The sequence below is a fragment of the Dama dama genome, chromosome 25 (genome assembly GCF_033118175.1).
Source record: "Dama dama isolate Ldn47 chromosome 25, ASM3311817v1, whole genome shotgun sequence".
NCBI lineage: Eukaryota > Metazoa > Chordata > Mammalia > Artiodactyla > Cervidae > Dama > Dama dama.
The window spans coordinates 39359017-39381489 of record NC_083705.1 but is presented as its reverse complement, the minus strand read 5'-3'; the positions used below and the strand labels follow the sequence as shown (position 1 = coordinate 39381489).

Here is a 22473-nt window from a genome sequence, read left to right as displayed (position 1 = left end):
AAATGGGTTACTGCATTAAGAAGAAATTGAGATAATATTTTAGTTCATAAAACACTGGCAAAGTTATTATTTGATGCAGAATTATAAGGAAAGGTTTGTAATCATTGAAAGGGGTAGGGACAGATTGTTTACAGTGCCAGTGTTGAAGACATCCATCGTCAGATTTACCACATGGAAATATTTTATTAATATAATGGGGTTTTCATCATGTTTACTATGTGCTAAACACTTTACATATTTTAAATCAGTAATTCTTATAACAATCCTACTGTTATCCGTATTTAGCGGATGAGGAGATGGTACACAGGAGAATGAGGACTTGTTCAAGGCATGCATCACTAAGAAGTACAAAGTGGCAATTCAAACCCAGGTAAACTGACTCGGGCAGGCTTCCCTAGTGGCTCAGCTGCTAAAGAATCCACCTGCAATGCAAGAGCCATGGGTTCAATCCCTGGAGGAGGGCATGGCAACCCACTCCAGTATTCTTGCCGAGAAAATCCCATGAACAGGGGAGCCTGGCAGGCTACAGTCCATGGGGTTGCAAAGAGTCAGACATGACTGAAGAGACGGAACACAGCACAGTGATTGAAAGTATGGGCTTTGAAATAGGACTTCCTAGGCATGGTATTTTCCATCTGTGGGTCAAAGTTTTCCCATCTTTACCATGGGTTACCATCAATCCCCACCTCATAATACTTGTTAGAAATACTGAATGAGTTAATATACCAAAGCTCTGAGGACAGAGTCTGAGAGATGGCCTGTTCAAGCACTGACAACAAATATTACCTCTTGTTTTCATAATATTTATATTACTATCACCCCTAGGATGTGAATTACAGTAGCCAAATTTCCTGGGTGGAAGATGATTGGCATTTATTAAGTGGGCACTTTTTAGAGTTTATCTCACAATAACTCAGTAAGATAACTCTTACATTCCCATTTCACTGAATTTGAGAATAGTCAAACTCCAGAAACATATGTTATTTTCTAAAATCAGATAAGCAAGGATTCAAACTCGGAACACTTGCCCCAAAGCCTTAGCTCCCTCTACCACTCTTGTCTTGTTCTAAACCCCAGGATTGTTCTGTCAGTCCCTACATTGATCAAAAGTACCAATGCAAAGCAGAGGTAATAGTTAAACAGGGAATTAATGTTGTGCTTATGAAATTACATCATGGGCATGTAACAAATGCAAGGCGGCTGTATTGGCTCAGCGGATAACAACCATGAGGCTCTGTGCTAAGAGCTGTTTGAGTCCATAAATAAAATCACATTAATAATTATGGTATGGTGAGAGACCACCCAGGAAATCTTGCTTGATATACGAAGTGGCAGCTGTGGCTTCTAATGGAGAGTTAACTGCTTCTTGAATCAGTGCTGAACCATGGCTCCAGGGGGCTAAGACTGCTCTGTCCATGGAAGATGTGAAACTCAACAGCTGACCCGACCACTTGTCATTGTTGACGACCCTATAAATTTCTCTTAAGACAGGAACTTTATGTTCTAGTTCAAACCAAGTGAATATTTCCTGTTTGTTGACCCACAACTTCATGGGTGATAAGTCATCAGTTTAGAGAAATTCTTTTACTCCCCTTTACTGTAAGGGTTATTATAGTTCTATCAAATGGTCAGAGGGAATGCCTGCATATTTCCATTTCACCAAATACACTAGCTGTTCCCTCTTGTTTCCTGTCTCCTCTTTACTTTCGGGCTTCCCAGATGGCTCAGTGGTAAAGAATCCGCCTGCCAACCAGGAGATACAGGTTCAATCCCTGGGTTGGAAAGATCCCCTGGAGAAGAAAATGGCAACCTACTCTAGTATTCTTCCCTGGGAAATCCCATGGACAGAGAAGCCTGGTGGGCTGCAATCCATCGGGTCACAAAGAGTCAGACATGACTTAGTGATTAAACAACAACCATACTTTTACTTTTTCTCTCATCTGTTTATTAATGGTACCCTGAATTTTAAAACCAGGATAGTGGTGCAAAGGCAGTGGGAAATGTACTAGTTGTGAATTTCAGAGATCTGGTGCAAATCCCACTTCTGCCTCTTATTAGCTGAATGAACTTAAATAAAACATTTATCCTCTCAAAGTCTTACATTCCCATCTGTAAAGTGGGAATAACACTGACTGCCTTCTATGGTTGCCTTAAGCATTAAATGTACATGTTTCTGGAACATAGCTGCATGTAGTAAGTGTTAGCTGAATCTGTCCCAGCGCCCTGCCACTACCCCCATGTAAGCAAAGACACATCTCAGAAGACCAAAAAGAGGTTTCCCTTTCAAGGTAAAGATTTGCAATCTCTTCTTAAATGAAGCCATTCTAGTGTTTAATTTTCTTAATTTTCTTATATCTTACTGAAATTCACAGCATGAATATAATACTGTCTTTGAAGAGGGCACCCCTAATGATCTCAGGCCAGCAAGGAAACCTCTGATCTTTCTCCGTTTGTGGTTACCATACAGCAGCAATCACCAACCTTTTTGGCACCAGGAACCAGTTTCATGGAAGAACATTTTTCCATGAACCAGGAAGGGGATGGGAGGGATGGTTTGGGGATGATTCAAGTGCATCATATTTATTATGTACTTTATTTCTAATTTAATGCTGCTACTGATTTGATGGGAGGTGCCAGTCCCTGGCTGGAGGTTGGGGACCCCTGCCATACAACACACTCTGCCGGAGAGTTGGGACCCAAAAGTATACGAATCAACTAGGGAAGCAAAAATAGTGATTCCTATGCTTCTCTCAGAGAACTTGGTCTGGAGTGGAGCGCTAAAACCTAGGTGTTTCTCAAGTTCCCCTGGTGGAGAGCACAGTGGTCACCCAAGACTACGTATACCTTCTGCTGCAGGATTTATGTAGATCATTGATCATAGCTCCACAAAGTAAAGGGAGCCAACATGGAGGAAAAAACTACTGGGGCTAGGGAAATGCCTCATCTGGGAAGGAAATTCTCTTGTACCTGCCCCAGAATACCAAACGATTTTCTCCATGACCACATCAACCTTTTATGTTTAAGCCATTCCTCACTTTCCTGTGCAGTTCAAAACAGTGAATACATTTTTAGTAATTCTCTTGCTTAGCTTATGAGAGTTCATTTGACAAGATTAATTATAGGAATAAACACTTAGCTTATTCTGTGGTATCTTTCTGCTCTAGCATCTGGGTCCTTCTATCACACATAGTTGCATTTTCTGTGATGGTCAGATGCCTTCTCTTACTACTCCTTGCACCTTTGTGCTTCCAACAATAATTCTTTAAGGATAAAGGCATTTGGAGAGTTGTAAGAGGATAAGGTCTAGTGGTCTGCCCTGGTCCTGTGTATCTAAATGTATACCTGATAAGTTAAGCCTGAAAAGGGGATGAAAGCAATGGAGTCTAGATATCAAGAATTTAAAAATTAATGTTCTGTATTGACCTTAGTAGTCTCTAAGCCTCTGGCCTCATTTTGCTCATTCATCTGTAAAGGGATTATGCTCCATCATAGGTCACTGAAGTTTGGATTCTATATCCCAATATTTACTAAAATTTTTTTAAAAACTCACAAAATATATGCTTCCATATTTCTAATTTATGTGCAGTATTCTAATATATTCTGTTACAGAATGTTCATAAAAATATACATTTTAAAGTCTTAAGTTGAACCAAGCAACAATATAAAATAGTCCAGTGTTTGATAAAACAAAATACTTCCTGCAGTGTGTTTGAAGTTTACTTCTTTTGGAGAAAGAAGTCTTCATTTAACAGTTTAGGAAACACAGTTTGAAAGGTTGGATCTGTGCTACATTTATTTCATTACTTTGCTTTAATTACAATCTCAGTCTCATATCTGAAAAGAATAAGATATATCAAGTTAGATGTTTAAAAAAATGAAGAGTACTTGTAGAAGATGTCAATCTATATTTCAAATAGTCTTTAGGATAATTTCCCATTTTGGAAATCAGCTTCCTATCAGATTTGGATAAAGCTATTGTACAGATAAGAAAAGCATCAGCTAGGCCAATGCCTTATTGTTGACTTGGGCTGGCATCATTACAATTACTTTCAATAATAGATTTCTTTACTTGAATATTTTTTTCTTCAATTTTTTTTTATTGAAGTATGGTTGATTTACAGTGTTCTGCCAATCTCTGCAGTACAGAAAATGATTCAGTTATACACATATACACACTTTTTTCATATTCTTCTCCATTATGGTTTACCCCAGGATATTGAATATAGTCCCCATGCTATACATTAGGACCTTGTTGCTTTTCCATTCTATATTTAATAGTTTGCATCTACCAAACCCACTCTCCCAGCGCATCCCTCTCCCTCCCCCTCTCCTCCTTGGCAACCACAGGTCTGTTCTCCATGCCTCCGAGTCTGTTTCTGTTTTGTAGATAGGTTCATTTATGCCATATTTTAGATTCCACATATAAATGATATCATTACATGAATATTTTTAAATCATTTATTTCCTAAGTTATGATTAGCTAAATCACCATAATATCAGTTTAACCTCTTTAGCTATTAAATCAGCCATGTAGAACCTATTTTTTAAAATGCTCTAACATATTAAAAAAAAGAGACAAGTGAAGTTCACTACTCACCAACTCTCTAAACTATGCCTGCCCATCCTTCCTGCAGAACCCTTCTTATGCCAAATATGGCATGTGACTCTGACACAACTGAATGAAGGCTCCCTGTGACTCTCCATGTTCATTATTCAGTTTCAGTTCAGTTCAGTCACTCAGTTGTGTCCGACTCTCTGAGACTCCCATGAATCACAGCACTCCAGGCCTCCCTGCCCGTCACCAACTCCCGGAGTTTACTCAAACTCATGTCCATCGAGTCGGTGATGCCATCCAGCCATCTCATCCTCTGTCGTCCCCTTCTCCTCCTGCCCCCAATCCCTCCCAGCATCAGGGTCTTTTCCAATGAGTCAACTCTTCACGTGAGGTGGCCAAAGTATTGGAGTTTCAGCTTCAGCATCAGTCCTTCCAATGAACACCCAGGACTGATCTCCTTTAGGATGGACTGGTTGGATTTCCTTGCAGTCCAAGGGACTCTTCAAGAGTCTTCTCCAACACCACAGTTCAAAAGCATCAATTCTTTGGTGCTCAGCTTTCTTCACAGTCCAACTCTCACATCCATACATGACCACTGGAAAAACCATAGCCTTGACTAGATGGACCTTCGTTGGCAAAGTAATGTCTCTGCTTTTGAATATGCTGTCTAGGTTGGTCATAGCTTTCCTTCCAAGGAGTAAGTGTCTTTTAATTTCATGACTGCAGTCACCATCTGCAGTGATTTTGGAGCCCCAAAAAATAAAGTCTGACGCTGTTTCCACTGTCTCCCCATCTATTTACCTTGATGTTCATTATTAGTAACCCTTAATTTCTATGTTAGATAAACACATATGTTAATAAAAGCTTTAGTATGTTCCTTTTCATTCCCAGTGGATCATTTTACATGGTCCATTTTGAAGACAATAACTTAGACAGTCTTTCAATCCTTTTGGTGATTAGGTAGCCTCAATTTTTCTAAATACCTGCCAGTATTTAGAGCCTGCTTTTGTTAATAGACATTTCCACCCTGTGCATCGTAGTGGTCATATCCTGCAACATCTCTTCCCAGACCTGTCTTCTCACTACTGTACATCCCCTATCCTCTGATAGCCAGAGAAAAGATTCTGTAAATAAATAAAATATTGCCCTACCTGCCAAGAGCCAATGATTCTACAGCTCAACATTGCAACAATTCACCACAGTTTTTAGCACCCTACTATACATAAGAAGGAGTCTCAGTAAAAAAAAGTACAAGAACCACAACTTCAAGAATGTTTGAGAGCATACAAGAGATTAATACTTGTGGACTTCCACTTTATTCAGTGAATATTGTATGAACTACAATCTGTGTGTAGTTTCATTTTGTTTTCAATTTCCTCGTTAACTGACTATATACCTAGATACCTATTTGCTGCCATCTAGTGTAATAAAAATAGGTTAGTTATGCATGGAATTCTGGACTCATTACGTGGTTGAATGTTAGTACTTAAAATATTTCATCTGGGTTTCTTAATAGTTTTCAAAGTGCGTAATTAGTGGCCTATTTTTTCTAAAAACAGGGATCCTAGACATGGTTTAATATTGTCATAGAGTCTAGGGCTTAGGATTTAGCTTGGTTCACTCTATAAATGTGACACTTTGAAATTTGGTGAGGATTTAGAGGTTGTCAGATGTGAAGTAAATCCATAATAATCATGTCATCATGTTTAGTGACCGCGATTTTTACTTCATGGAGGCAGTGGAACACATAGCCTGGCTTCTTACCAGCTGTGTAACCTTGGCCAACTCATTTCTCCTTTTTTTTTAACATTATATTCTTCAGCTGAGTGAAATGGTAGGCCTCGCTGAGTGTAAGTTTATCTGTAGTCACAGCTCTAAGAGCATGTGACTACATATAAAATTCTGTTTGGAATTGCCAAAGTCATGTTCCCAGAATTCTCTTTTTATGTCTGTAATAAATGTTGCTTCTCTAATTCTTCTATATGTTTGTCTGTCTTTTGGGTTATGGTTAGAAGTGAGTGGAAATCCTGACTTGGAAGAGAGAAAGAAACAAATATGGGCCATGATTGTATGTCCTTGATTCTCAAGAGTTCCCCCAATGGAATGTTGTCCACCCATGGATAAGCAGATATTCACCAAGGTGCATTTAACCTCCTCTCTTAACTCACGATGGCAAATTTAGAAGTATAATATCTGTTATAAATTATCAACTTCCTAAAATGCACCTCCATTTTTTCTCTCCTCCCATCCAAACTTTTCTATGAAAGATTCTAGATCCATTGTAATTTATACTGCTTCTCCCTTTCTTTATACAGATCAATACAGCTACTCCAGTATTTCCTAAATGGTTTATTTTCTGATCATCTTATATACGTACGTCTGAGTTTCCCAACTAGACTGAAAACTTCACAGAGGCAGGGACTGTTGTTAGTTTCTTACTTTGAGGGGATCTGACACTGCTAGTTAGGGATACATATGGTTCTGACTATAAGCATGCTTTTCTGATTTGCGTCGGTTAAAAGGTGAAGTACAAGACCTTCTCAGACCAAGTACAGGACACCTAATCTCTAAGCTCTAGTCTCTACATCCTATCTGACAGCTCATAGAAGCTGATAACTCTCTGAGCCTGATGTCAAAAAAGCAACCTTACCATAAAGAGAAAACCAAATAAAACTGAAAGCAGCAGTGCAGCGTATAAGGAAAAACATTTTGAAATGAAAAGAATCTGGATTCAAACCCCAGCCTTGCTGCTTGCTGGTTTGTGCTTTGGCTAAAAATGCTGTACCTTTACTGAAGTTAAGCTTCCTTATCTATAAAGATTATTATACTCTCATACACCATTCCTCACAGAAGAGTTGTCAAGACGAGATGAGAAGTATGGGGCAAGAACTTAGCACATATGAGAAGTTCAGTTCATGGTAGTCAAAAAGAACTTTTATGCATTAAGTAAAATGCTTTTACTAATGTACAATAAAAATGATTCCATTGATTAATTGTAAGTGCAATTTCAGTATAATCAGGGCATTGGTAATTGAGGCACTAAAGTGAGTGCTACATTCCCATGGAGCACTGGTTCTTACCAGGGGTGATTCTCACCCCCAGGGGACATTTGGCACTAGCTAGAAATATTTTGGTGGTCACAGCTGGGGGAGAGAGCAGAGCTGCTGGCATCTCGTGGGTAAAGAATGATGCTAAACATCCTCCCGTGCTCAGAATTGTTGTTTTGTAGTTACTTGGTCATGTCCAACTCTTTGCAACACCATGAACTGTAGCCCACCAGGCTCCTCTGTCCATGGGACTTCCCAGACAAGAATACTGGAATGGTTGCCATTTCCTTCTCCAGGGGATCTGCCCAACCCAGGGACTGAACCCGTGTCTCTTGCATCACCTGCATTGGCAGGCAGATTCTTTACCTCTCAGCCACCTGGGAAGCTCAGGATAGCCCTCACAATAAAGAGTTAGCTGCTCTAAAGTATCAACCCTGCTATAGAACCTAGAGAGCCCATTACTTCTGACAAAAATATGTTTTACATTTGAGACTGACTGGATACATGAATAAGAAAGTAGTTTCCATTTTGGTGGATTCTAAGTAGATTTGCCTAGTCCTAAATATCTTTCTGGGCTTCCCTTGTGGCTCAGATGGCAAAGAATCTGCCTGCAACTCAGGAAACCTGGGTTCAATCCCTGGGTTGGGAAGATACCCTGGAGATAGGAGTGGCTTCCCACTTTAGTATTCCTTCCTAGAGAATTCCATGACAGAGGAGCATAGTGGGCTAGTCTATGGGGTTGCAAAGAGTCGGACACAACTGAACAACCAACTTTTACTTTATTCAAATACCTTTCTATGTGAATCATTTCGGTGTTTCAGATTCTCATTGTGAACCATATTTTTAGACTAAATTATTACAATGTATAAGGCCCTGTTATATTTCAAAAATAGCCTTGAAACTCAACAGATGAAGGAGTGAGGATCTTACTAATCCACATGAGTAAATACGAGAGCTTCATATGCAATTTTAAATTTAGTGAGTTTGTCCTCTGTAATAATAGTGATGGTTCTTTGTTGAAAACCAGTCACGTGTCAGGCACTTGACGTAAATAATCTGATTTCATTTTCAGCAACTGGATAGGCATTTTGCTTTCATTTTACACATGGGAAAATATAATATTTCTAGCAAGTTGCACATCTGAGATTCACACCCACATCCAGCTGGCCCTCAAGCCTGTGCATTTTCTGCTGCTCCGTGATGCCCCTATTCACCAAGGGTCTAAGACTGGAAACAGAGGTGGGTGTGTTTTAGAGGTAGGAAAGAAACATCGATTGGGGCTTTGCTCAGGACGGTTGGATTGGGTCTCTTGCTGAGGGGCCCATGAGTGTCCATGAACTAGGTGAAATCCCTGAGCTTTCTCAGGACAGTGGATCAGAGAGAATGGATTTGTTGAAATGGGTATTAGCTTTATACCTCAAATTTATACAGTTTGCAGCTTAGCAACTTTTTTTAGGTCTTCCATGACTAAGCTGATGCAATGAATTTTCTGAATTCTTCCTTTTTAATTAAATATTTTTCTTTTGAAATCAGTTCTACCATCTAAGCCAGTACTGTCAAATAGAAATGCGAGCACTACATATGCAGTTTTAGGGCTTTCCAGGTGGTACAGTGGCAAAAAAACCTGCTGCCAAAGCAGGAAGCAAGAGATGCAGGTTCAATCCTTGGGTCAGGAAGATCCCCTGGAGTAGAAAATGGCAACCCACTCCCATATTTTTGCCTGGAAAATTCCATGGAGGAGCCTGGCAGGCTACAGTCCATGGGTTCACAAAGAGTCAGACACAGCTGAGCACCCCTCCACACACACACACATATAATCTTAAATTTTCTATTAGCCACATTAAAAAAGAAACAGGTAAAATTAACTTTTAAATATTATTTAGTCCAATATTAAATAAGATATATTTATACTATAATTTCAACATGTAATCAATCTAATAAAATGATATTGTGATATTTTACATTATTTTTTCATAATGTTCAAAATTCAGTGTGTATTTTACATCACACTTTGGGATGCCAAAGTTTCAGAGAAATGAAATGTAGTCCTATTGAAACAAAGTTATATTTAAGGAAAAACATTTTACCCTGCTTTCATTTTTAAATGTAAATTAATTAAAATTGAATAAAATTAAAAATTCAAAATCTTGGTCACAGTAACCCCATTTCAAGTCCTCAATAGCCACATGACATTAATGGCTACCGTACTGGATGACACAGATCTAAATTCTTGCCCCTCGGAATGTGGTCACCAGAAGCAGCATCCAGAAACTTGTCAAAAGTTCAAACTCTCAGGTCCTACCTACTGAATCTGCATTTTAACAAGATTTCAACTTTAGATTTCTTATACTAAAGTTTGAAAAGCATCTCTCTCAAAAAACATGAATCTCTCCAACAGAGAACTGCAGGAGGAGTGAATAAATGAAGAACTATGAGGACTTAGGAAATTTGCTGTTGGAGGATTGCCAGGGCTTGGTCTGATGTGTTCCGCTGAGACATAGTCATTTCCCACAAAGGCAGCCGTGGCCATTCTACCGTGTGGACTAACAGGGCTGTCCTGGAGCCCAGATCTGGCTCTACTCCCAGGATCTATGGCACAGAATCTCACACTAACTTCCGTGACTCCCACAATTAAGGCAGCTGCACCCTCACAACACCGTATATGCTTAAAACTGCAACTTTAATTCCCCCTGAACACAGCTGCAAGCATGTGTTTCTGCCCCACACAATGGAATTTAAGGCTGGGCCTTCCTGGGAGACCCCAGGAAGATCACCCACAGAGGAGCTTGGGCTGTTCACCACACTGCCATCTCCAAGAGCCGACACAGACACACTCAACATCCCCATAATTGCGGCGTTTATCTAGTTCCCCTCGGAGATTTCAGTGCATGCTGCTTTGCCTTGCTAACCTTATATGGTGTGTTTTTCACAGGACTCGGCATTTAAGGGGCCTTTCAATATATCTGCTAAGGAATTCATTGTACTAATCTAACATAGAAGCTCATTGTTCTAATTCAGAGGTTCCCAATAGTGCTTGCACGTTAGAGTCACCTGGGGCATTTTTAAAAATACCAATGCCTAAGTATCACTTCAGTCTTTTTCCCTCTGTACATTGAGAGTAGTGTTTATATTTTAAAAATATAAGTGACATCTAACGCTGTATAGGCATTACCCCATCTAATTAAATTAGATCTCTGGAAGGTATTTTGTTAAAGACCTCCAGGTGATGCTAATGTGCAGCCAGCATTGAGTACCACTGGTCCAGTTTGAAAGCGCCCTTAGCTGGCAGTCAGATACCTTAAGTTAATGCTTCTCAATCTTTAATGTACATAATACAGATAACTTGGGAACTTGTTAGAATGCAGATTCTGATTCAACCCAAAGAGGACAAATAAGCCCAACCTTATGTACAGATATGGCCCTCGTGGCATTTGGTTCTTGACCATCATCAATCTTTTTCCATTTCAGCAAACTAGGATAAGTTCACCACTCTCTCCTTACTTGTCTTTGAAGACTTCCTTTCTCTCTCCACCCTCAGCTATGAGTCATCACACGTTTCTTTGATTTCCTAAAGTAGTTATTATCTTTATTGAAACTACCTTTTATTGTTAACTACTTCTCACATATTATTTCCTGTACTACTACAGCCCTTCAAGGGCAGAATCCATGTGTCATGTTATTTTCATAATTCCCACAACACTCAAAGGAGCCTTACACATAATGGGTACCACATAAATGCTTCCTGATTAATAAGAGTGTCTATATGAAAGTCTCTTTAAAATCCCAAACAAGTTAAAAATGCAAGACGTTTTTCATTGTTGAGCAGAAAAAAAAAAAAATTCAATTTTTGTGTTAGCTTTTTCCATCCTGGGTACATATTTAAATTTTGGAGAACTACTTTGTAATTTTAATAGTCTAAATTATTTGTTTGGAAGAGGGCATTATCATCATTTTAGACCAGATAATTCTTTGTTATCTGGTCACAGGGAGTCTCCTGTGCACTGTAGGATGTTTCACAGTATCTCTGGCCTCTACCTGAAAAATGTCATCCCTCCCCCAGCCATGACAATCCAGTATGTCTCCAGCAAACATCTACTGAGAAGGAAACCCACCCTGGTTGACAGCTCTTGGTTTAGAAGAATGAAGAGTGACACAGCTGCCTTGCTGCAGCACTAAATACCTTTAAAAATTCATGTACACACACACACAAGAATTACAAGCTATGTTCCTGAGAAATATGTATATAAGTATTTATAGAAAAATGTGCTCTCATATTTTGGAAGCCATGGCTGTGTAGACCATATTTATCTTTGCATTTGTCATCCTGGACATTCTTTTATGGAAATAGAAATATATACATGAAACATTTTAAAAGTCTGAATATAGACTTCAGAATTCAAACATGTGGTGAGAGTAAATTATACCAAGCAAGAGAGTATCCACAGAGCAAAAGTTATTAAGAAAGAATGATTCTCTCTCAGGGAACTGGCCCAGCCTCTTGATATAAAATTATCTGCTGTGCCATCATCCTGGGACCATATTCACTGTTTCAGCAAGTGATGATGTTCATTAAGCTGGAGCCTGGCACATAAACAGATGTTCAATGATTGTTGAATAAGTGGACAAATGAATGAATTCGTGTTGCATGTGCCTGTAACCCTAAAACTAAAACACTTTGGTGTCCTCATTACATAAGACCCTGTTTTACTGCATTTGAAACTCCAAACCTTAGAAGTGAAATTACATAGAAGACTACATCAACATCAGTGAGAATTAAACAGCCTTGACAAAATTACAAGGAGAGGAAAATAAAGACTCATTCATCATTTGGTTTCTTCTGGCGATAGAAGGCTCCCCTGAGCCTTTAGGAGGTTTGTGTTTTTCAGTGACAAGAGTTTTGACTTTGGCAAAGCATGGCTATACTTTTAGGCTTGGATGAGAATATACCAACATGTACTTTTCCCTCCCATTCCTGGCAAAGAACTTGTCTGTGAGAACCAGACAAGAGGCTCCAGTGGTGGGAACAAGCAGGATGTCTCCTGGACTCAGAAGGGAAAAGATGATATAAGTCAGTGGTTCTTGAATTCTTCTGTCCTTTAAAATCGCTGGGGAGCTTTTAAAAATTCAATGGCCAGATAACTAAATTGGTGATTCCATATATTATCAGTTAAAGTAGAATATCAAAGAGTAGAACACAGCATCAGTAATTATTTTTAATTCCCCAGGAGATTCCAGCATACAATGTGCTAATTCTGAGTATAGCCCCTCTGCCAGCCACCTATTTCCAGGAATTGGGATCATTTCACTAAAAAGAACCTGATAACCTCATTCACAACTGCTTCAGCTAAGTTTCACTTGGGACATTTTCATATGACTAGGGGATCCAGTAGTCTTTTTTTAAGATTTTTTTTTTTAATGTGGATCATTTTAAAGTCTTTATTGAATTTGTTAGAATTTTGCTTCAGTTTTATGTTTTGGATTTTTGGCCATGAGTGATCTTAACTCTCTGACCAGCGATAGAAGCCACACCCCTAGCATTGGAAGTCTTAACCACGGACCACCAGGGAAGTCCCCTTCTAATACTGTCTTCTGTGCAGTGAGCTATAAACCCTTATACTGTGACAGGGGCATGCCTAAATTAACAACGCATGCTGTATGCTGAGTCATGTCCAGCTCTTTGTGGCCCCATGGACTACAGCCTACCAGGCTCCTGGAGTTTTTCCAGGCAAGAATATTGGAGTGGGTGCCATGCCCTCCTCCAGGGGATCTTCCTGACCTAGGGACTGGACCTGTGTCTCTTGCATCTCCTGCATTGGCAGGCAGGTTCTTTACCACTTTAGCACCACCTGGGAAGCCCCGTCTAACTTGTGAAGAACTGTTAAACTTTTTCTACAGTGACTATACCAGTTTACTTCCTACTGGAGGTTTCAATTATTCCACATCCTCTTGCTTTATATTTTAATTATTTGATTATGTTATCTAGGATGTCCCTTGCTTCAACCAAACAGAAAATAAATTTTACTAAATTTATTGTTAACTGTTTCTTTGACATATTAAAACCATGCTATATAGATTTTTTTTTTTTTAATAATGAAACTATGGCAGTTCTATTTCCTAAGTCAGCTATCCTGCAGGGCTGTAAATATGCATCTTGGCGGTGACACTCCCCTTTCATCTTCCAGCAGGCTACATTGTTAGAAGCTGGAGCAGCTGCAACTGCCTTGGTAGATCCCCCTCCCTAGCCAGAGGAAAAAACACCAGGAAAAATAGTGTTCCCACGTGCCCACCCAATTTTAAGAGAATTGATGGGAGAAGAGAGAAGGTCTTAGATAGGAAAGTGTGTGACCATTCTGTTCTAAAGAATTGAGTGAAATAATGGGAAAATACTGTGTATGTGTATGTGTTCGTTGCTCAGTCATGTCCAACTCTTTGCAACCCCATGGATTGTAGCCCACCAGGCTCCTCTGTCCCTGGGATTTTCCAAGTGAGAATACTGGAGTGGGTTATCATTCCCTTCTCCAGGGATCTTCCCAAACCAGGGATTGAACCTGGGTCTCTCACACTGCAGGCAGATTCTTTACTGTCTGAGCCACCAGGGAAAGCAATGAGTAAGCTAAATATATAGAATAAATGCCATGGAGAAGAGAGGAAAGAGGAGAAGGATGATTAATTAATTACCCCGAATATTCAAAACTAGGATTAATTATGTTCAACCACAACTGTTTCAGAAGGGAAGTAAATACATTTGATAATGAAATTGTTCCATGAAAATTAAATAAAACAACAAAACAAACTTTGGTGAAAAGATAGAGGCTTAAATGCTAACAGTACTGCATGCATAACTCTGTTTCCTAACCCTGCCATACAGATGAGCTATCCACAGGGGCTGCATCCAGTTAAGTTCCCTGCCAGACCACATGTGCCGCAAATATTGTTCCAAGACACTGTAAAGTTCACTTGACTTGACATTCATCTTAAAGTAACTGGATGTTTTCACTAAGTCTTTGTTTTAGTCAAACTTACAGTGTTTTAAATGCACCAAGAATCCATTTTTCAAAGCATACTAGAATTATTTAAAATAATAAAAAAGAAAGAAGTGAATAGTTCAGGGGCAAGTTTGTGAACTCTCGCTCTGAACTCTAAGCCATTAAGTGCCTAAGCAGAAGATTTTACAGCTGTGCCTTCCTCAGTTCTGCAGAGAACCATAAAGGAAATCAAGCATGAAGGTGAATTCCTTACATTTAGTATCATCCAATGCAAAATACTTTCTTAGATTCTTTGCCAATTTCCAGTGTTAAAGATTTTTTTCTGATAGCTTATACAAACTGAGCAGTCACAGTTTCAGAACCATTTGGTAATTCATAGGTTATAAAAAGCCTACCAGACTTTTAAAACGTGTGTTCTTTGACACTAGATTATCTATGTGCTCAGTTGTGTCCAGCTCCTTTCAGCCCTCTTGGACTGTAGTCCACCAGGCTCCTCTGCCCATGGAATTTTCCAGGCAAACACTGGAGTGGGTTGCCATTTCCTTCTGCAGGGGATCTTCCTGACCCAAGGATCAAACTTGAGTCTGTTGAATTTCCTGCATTGGCAGGCAGGTTCCTTAACACTAGCACCACCTGGGAAGCCCATTTTATCTCTAAGGCAGCTTAGTTACTTAACAATAGTGATCAACCAGGAAGTTTACATACTTCTTTTACCATATTTTGACAGGCTAACATCCATCAAAGACAAGACATTTATTTAGTAAAGAGGGTGTAAGATGCTCTAGGGTAGATGAATCACTGAATTTCTGAAGCTCTTCAAATAGATGAGTGCTTTGAAAATAACAACTGTACTTTGGAGAAGGATGAAGTGAAGTGAAATTCTCTCTGTCATGTCCGACTGTTTGTGTACAGTCCATGGAATTCTCCAGGCCAGAATACTGGAGTGGGTAGCCATTCCCTTCTCCAGGGGATCTTCCCAGCCCAGGGATCAGACTCAGATCTCATGCATTGTGGGCAGATTCTTTACCATCTGATGGTAAGGGGTGCATGGTAAGGGGGCCAGGGATGCATGGCCTCAAAGCAGAATTTCAAAAGGGAAGACTCCAGAAAGCTGGGCAAGGGATTCTTTTCCCGCCACCTAAGTGTTTACAAGTGCATGCAAAATACAGTGCCCCTCAGTCCAGAACCTAGTCCCCAGGAAGACCAGCAAATATTTAGGCTTTACCAAAAAAATAAAAGGTAACATTTTAGAAGCACAATTCAACCACCTAGCCCATTCCACTTACTTACTTATGAAGTTCATTTGTCTGTTCTATAAAATTGTTGTCTTTTGTATGCCTTTGCAAGTTTTCATTCTTAATCATATCAATGGCTTTTGTTTTCTTTCCTTACTGTTTGTCTACGCCACCCAATTCAAAAGGCAGCTGTCAACTGTCTGCGCTCAGTTATGCTTTGGTCAGAGAGCAAGGTTGTCTCTTCACAAGATATTGAGTCCCCAACCCCTTTTCAGTGGCGAGAACACGGGTCCAGGACTGTTGACAGCAGATGGTCCACACGACAGGCTGCCGTGGAGGTGGTACATTGAAGGGCACATGGCTGTGGTGTGCCTGCCTTCCCCTCCGTGACCTGGTGCTCCAGGAAGAAGGTCGTCCTTTCCTTCCAAAGACCCCTTTCCTTCCAGCCTTCCCCTCCCACTTCAACCGCTCCTCCTCTTCTAACCCTGAACCCTCAAGCGCACACTGGGCACTTGTCTGTGATTTCATTTGGTTTTCGTTTCTGTTTTGTCACAAGTTGAGGACAGGAGAGCGTGACTGGTGAGAGAGAACAGAGGGGAAGAAGGCAAACGACTATTTCAGTGCGCGGCAGCTGCTTGATGTCTGTGTCCTGCCCGGGAAGACCGTCTTCCTCCAAGGGGAGAGCCACGGGCCGGGAAGGGGGCCCGGCCAGTCTGGCTGCAGTCAGCTGTGGTCACTGTCAAAGGTGATGTGGGGCCACCAGCAGTGCCTCCCAGCCACTCTGACGTGGTCCTTCCATCTTCATTGAACATAAATCAACTTTTTTCAAAACTTGAATTGTAGTAAAACTCTCTTCAAGCTTTCTTAAAGTAATAATTTAAGTAAGAATACTAGTTTAATTTATTTTTAATTTTTACTACCAGTCTATAGTCCACCAGAAATTTGGGCAGGTTTAACATTTAGATGTAACATTTTATACATGTATTTGAAATATCTCTTAGTTTTCCAAGGGTTCATGAACCATTATTATATTCTTTTGAGGCCATGATTAACATTCATATCCTTCTAGCACCCTCCAGAACTTGGCTCACAGGACTAATACCAAGTATCACTCTTGATCTATAGTTCTGCTAGAACTGATCAGAGAACCTAACGGATGTGGGAAGCTACCTTTTCAGTGCTTACATACAGCAGTGTTTCTCTACAGCAGTGGCTCTCTCAATCTGGGCTACATATTTCAAGCAACAGGTGAACTTTAAAAAATCTCACTGCCCATGCTGCGCCCCTGACACATTGGGTCAAGCCTCTGGGAGTAGACCAAGGCATCAGTCAGCATCTTTCACAATTCCTCGGTTGATTCTGCTGTGCAGTCAGTTAGGAAATCCTGCTCTTAGGGCTCGCCGGGGTACAGATTACCAAGAGTTTAGTTAAGAGCACGTCTGTTTGCTTATCATCCTTCCTTTCTGGGGATTTTTGAGAAGCAAGAGAGAATTATCTAACAAAAAAGCCACTATTTTTTGCTCGTGCTAAGAGTTTAGATGAAATCACATAGATTTGTGTTTTAATCCCATCTGCATACAACAGTAATATAATTATGGGCAGCTCACTTCTCTGAACTCTAGTTTTACCCAGATTTCTAAGTGAAAATAGTACCTGCCTTCTAGAGCTGTTATTCGTGTTAAAGGAGATAATATAAGCATAATATCATCAACATGATGTAATATGTAGCATGATGTATGTAACCTAGTAATAACTAAAATAAGTATGTCATTAGTTATTTTCAAAATGAAACCCCAAAGAGAATGAAAATGAATCCCAAATTTATTGTTAATATTTTTGAATGCTGAACATTGTTAATACTGACATTTCTTCAGGAGGCAGGACCACTTGAGTTGGAATAGTCATTTGTCTAAGTGAGAATTAATTTAGGGTCAAAGGTGGTTTCCCTTGTCCATTGCAACATTAAGAGATGCTGTAAATGGATAGTGTATACACTGTCTTTGCTACTGCTGCTACTGCTAAGTTACTTCAGTCGTGTCCGACTCTGTGCAACCCCATCCCTGGGATTCTCCAGGCTAGAACACTGGAGTGGGTTGCCATTTCCTTCTCCAATGCATAAAAGTGAAAAGTGAAAGTGAAGTCACTCAGTCATGTCTGACTCTTCGCGACCCCATGGACTGCAGCCCACCAGGCTCCTCCGTCCATGGGACTTTTCAGGCAAGAGTACTGGAGTGGGGTGCCACACTGTCTTTAGGACTATACTAAAAAAAAAAAAATCACGAGCAGGTAGGAAGTATTTCCACTTTAGAAATGACTGTATGTGGCTCATCAGAGAGGACCTCAGAGAGTATCATAACCATTGGTCATCTTCATAGTGAAACACAGAACAAGTTTCTACTGGGATTTTTAGATCTAATAGACAGGTGCTCATTTTAAGGTTAGGCCAGTACCGCTCAAATTTGGAAAAGCTCAGTATGACTCTAAGGACCTGGACTTAGGAATGCTGAATGTCTTCAACCACAGTGGTAACAGCTGAAGCAGGAGGAATCTAAGAAAAAGAGAAGCAACCAGCCATACTGCAGTTCTTCTTGCCTCCAAAAGGGAATTTACCCCCTTCCCTATGCTCATTGTGACATATTCTATTTGTGACTTATGTCATTCTTAAATGCTTCTTTGAAGTTCTAATGTGTTAGTCGCTCAGTTGTATCTGACTCCTTGCAACCCTATGGACTGTAGCCTGCAAGGCTGCTCCGTCCATGGGGATTCTCCAAGCAAGAATACTGGAGAGGGGTGCCATGCTCTCCTTCAGGGGATCTTCCCAACCTAAGGATTGAATCCAGGTCTCCCACATTGCAGGTGGATTCTTTACCATCAGCTGCCAGAGAAGCCCTGATATATTGGATTTATTCCTTGTATATCAACAACATTCAAATATTTACTATGGTTAGTATTTTTCCCTATCCTTCCTTCACATGGACTTAGCGGGTGGGCCTGCTTCAGATTCTCTCGCAAGGCTGTGGTCTCATCTGTGGTGTGGACTGGGGAAGGATCGGTTTCCACGCTCACTAAGCAATTGTTTCCCAGGATTCAGCTCTTGGAGGGTTGTTAGACTGAGGGCCTCAACTTCTTGCTGATTGTGGACCAGAGGCCACCCTCAGTTCTTTGCTGTGTGGTTCTTACCACCATGGCGGCTTGCTTCAGCAAAACCAGCAAGAGACTCAGCCAGCCAGCAAGACCGAAGTCACAGTCTTTTGTATCCTAATCACAGATGTGACATCCCCTCAATGCTGTTATATTCCACAGACTATAGGCAAGTTGCTCAAGGGGAGAACATACTTAACGTTGTGGACAACAGGAGGCAGGGATCCATGGGGCCACAGCACCTAACAGCACACACCCAACCATAAAAGAAAGGAAGGAAGGTGAGGAAGAGGGTGCAAAGAAGGAGGGGGAAAAAAGAAGGAAGGCAGGGAAAGGAAGGCAGGCAATGAAAGACAGACATAAAAAAAAGACCCAAAAAATTAGCTTTGCTGCACTGCATCTACAGCAGGATTCCTCTGTGGGCATGTTATTTCATCACATTAGCACCACAACTATGAATTTCCTATTTCTTAGTTAAAATGGAAGATAACATGGGGCTTTCTATACATCTGGAGTTAAAAGGAAACAGAATGATCAGGAATAGTAAGTTGAAGCAAGGAAAATGTGTTTCAAATTAATTCTTTTAAGTTCTTTTCCCCAAGCTAGCAATTTTTTTCCTTCATGTTTCAAGTTTTCGGATTGGATTTATTCTTCTTACCAGTATGTGGAAGGCTTATTGCACAGAGGCTATAGGAACCTGAATGGTGTTTGCATTTGGTGTTCTCTGGTGGTTTCAGCTCAAATGCCACAATTGTATTTTGATTATGTACATTGTTATTAATGGTTGTTTATGTCACTTAAGGGCTTCCCGGGTGACTTAGCTAGTAAAGAATCAGCCTGCAATGCAGGAGACCCCAGTTTGATTCCTGGGTCGGGAAGACCTCCTGGAGGAGGGATAGGCTGACCATTCCAGTATTCATGGGCTTCCCTGGTGGCTCAGATGGTAAAGAATCTGCCTGCAATGTGGGAGACATGGGTTCGATCCCTGGGTTGGGAAGATCCCCTGAAGGACAGCATGGCACCCCTCTCCAGGATTCTTGCTTGGAGAATCCCCATGGACAGAGGAGCCTCGTGGGCTACAGTTCATGGGATCGCAAAGAATCAGACACAACTGAGCAACTAAGCATAGCAGCACATGTCACTTAACTGTCAAAGTGAAGTCACAAAGCTTAAGAAAGAGGTCATCTATTCCAGCCTATTGAGGAAGCTGAGGCCCAAATGACTTGGGAAGTTCAAGGCTAAATATCGTCAGAGCTGAGACTAGATCACAAATCTCTCAATTTGAAATCTGGGGCATTTCCTCTCCTCCCATTCTGTGCAAAAGAGGAGTCAGAATGTACAGTCCTCCCTCAACATTGCAGGTGTTGACACATGTTTATCGTTGTTGTTAAGTTGCTAGGTCATGTCAAACTCTTTGCAATCCTGTGGACTGTGGTCCACCAGGCTCCTCTGTCCATGGGATTCTCCAGGCAAGAATACTGGAGTGGGTAGCCATTCCCTTGTCCAGGGGATCTTCTCTACCCAGGGATCAGACCCACGTGTCCTACATTGGCAGCCATATTCTTTACCACTGAGTCACCTGGGAAGCCCTAAAGCATGTTAGTTGTGGCTTAAATGTGGTTTATTTAGCATTGATTTTCTGGAAAGATCTAAAAGTAACACTTCAGGTGCATCAGCTAATAGAAGAAGGAACTTTTCCAGGAATTCTACTGTATAATAAAGTGCCTGCCTAACAAAACACACACTTTTTTCATTTGCAACAGATCATACAAGCTCCTATGCTTCAGTTAATTAACACTGACCACCATCTTCAAAATGGCCATGGAAATCAGAAGAACAATTAAAACTGATACACAAAAATTTGTTTTGCCTCAGACCTGCTACAGATTTCATAGATGCAGAGGAGTCTGCTAATATCCTCACATCTAGGAGGCTTTTTCCACTTCCCATGTTAGAATTGATACATATATATGCATAAGTTGTTTAAAGTAGGTATCTATTTAATAAGCTTACTGGCTGAATCTTTTAAAAGAAGGCAAACATTAGTAACTTTTTATCAAAAATTGGTAAAAAGGGAAAAGGCTCTGTGGTGAATGCTGTGGTCCCCACACCACATCCCTTGGGCCCACCTGTTGCCAAGACAGCCATCCATGGTGGGCAGCTGCCACCATGCATATCACAGGGCACATTTCAGGTGTCTGTCTAGGTTTCTAAGAAGTCTAGCAAGGACCCTCAACCCATGTGCAGGTGCAGCCTGGAAGTTCGTGGGCATTAATACCTCCCGGGCAGCCCTCAGCCCTTGGGAGGTAGGAGTTGACATATAAACGCCCTGGTCTTCCATCCTTGTCAAGGATACCAGGAAGGCACACACTGCACAGCTTCTCAGGGGGACCTCTGTGGGGTTGGGCCCCCGTTGGCCACTGTGGGAATGAGCTGAATAGCACACGCTGTATTAGCTGTTCCCTGCTCCTGGCATCCCTCTCTCCCTTTCCTGGAGTCGCCCTCCTAGTAAACTACTTGTGCCCAAGTCCTCAACTCTAGCTCTGGTTTCTTAAACAGCACCCCCCACCCCAAAAATAATGTTGGAAATAAAGACAAAATGGTTTGTTCTGGAATCAAGGGCTAACAGAAATAACTGACAACAGCTCTGAAGCTATGGCCCAGAGAAACAGCATTTCTAGAAGTGGTTATCCTTGATCACTTTAAATATATGTCTCATTAGGACCATCTATTACCCTCCTGATTTCATGACTTGTCTTATCTTTTTATCCTGCAGATTCTTCTGGGAATCCTAAATTCACCAAGTGCCGTTCACCTGAACTGGAGACTTTCTCGTGTCACTGGACAGATGGGGCTAATCACAGTTTACAGAGCCCAGGATCTGTACAGATGTTCTATATCAGAAGGTATGGGCTTCATGTTTTTCTGATTTCTCTCCATGAATTTTCTGATGAAAATGCATTGAGTGTCATGCAGTGGTGGAAATGGAAATGATCTGCTTTGGTGATCTAAATGCATTCACCCATACATTCATTCAAATATATTAGTTAGGCCCTTACTATATGTTGGGTACTATTTTAGATGCTGGAAATATGGCAGTGATGACAAAAAGATAAAGTCCCTGTCCTCCTGAAGATTAATTTCCAGTGAGGAAAGACAGACAAAAAATTTAAAAACTTAAAAAATTAAATTTCAACTGGTATATGGATTACTGAGAAAAGTAAAGCCAGGAAGAATGTTAGTACTGTGTAAATATCTGCATGTGCATGAGTGTCTGAGGGTGAATATGTGAGTATGAGTGAGCACATGTGAGTGCATGAATGTGAGTGTGTAAAAGTGGGTATAGTGTGACTATGCATGAATGTGGGAAAGCAGGTGACTATGCATGTGTGAGTATGTGTGAAAGTGTGGGGTGTGTATGGCTATGCATGAGTGTGTGTATCTGTAAATGGGAGCATATGGGAGAGTAAACATGTGAAAGTGAGCATGCATGAGTGTGTGTGCCTGTT

General features: G+C 40.7%; 1 protein-coding gene across 6 annotated transcripts in view; it reads left to right on the top strand.

Annotated features, from left to right (window-relative positions):
* GHR (growth hormone receptor) overlaps positions 1-22473 on the top strand; it is a 307318-nt gene that overhangs the window by 245379 nt on the left and 39466 nt on the right. For all 6 annotated transcript variants that reach the window (XM_061129867.1, XM_061129865.1, XM_061129866.1 and 3 more), the window contains one exon: positions 21741-21870. In XM_061129867.1, the coding sequence (XP_060985850.1) occupies positions 21741-21870 (130 nt within the window). The remainder of the gene's footprint in view (positions 1-21740; positions 21871-22473) is intronic.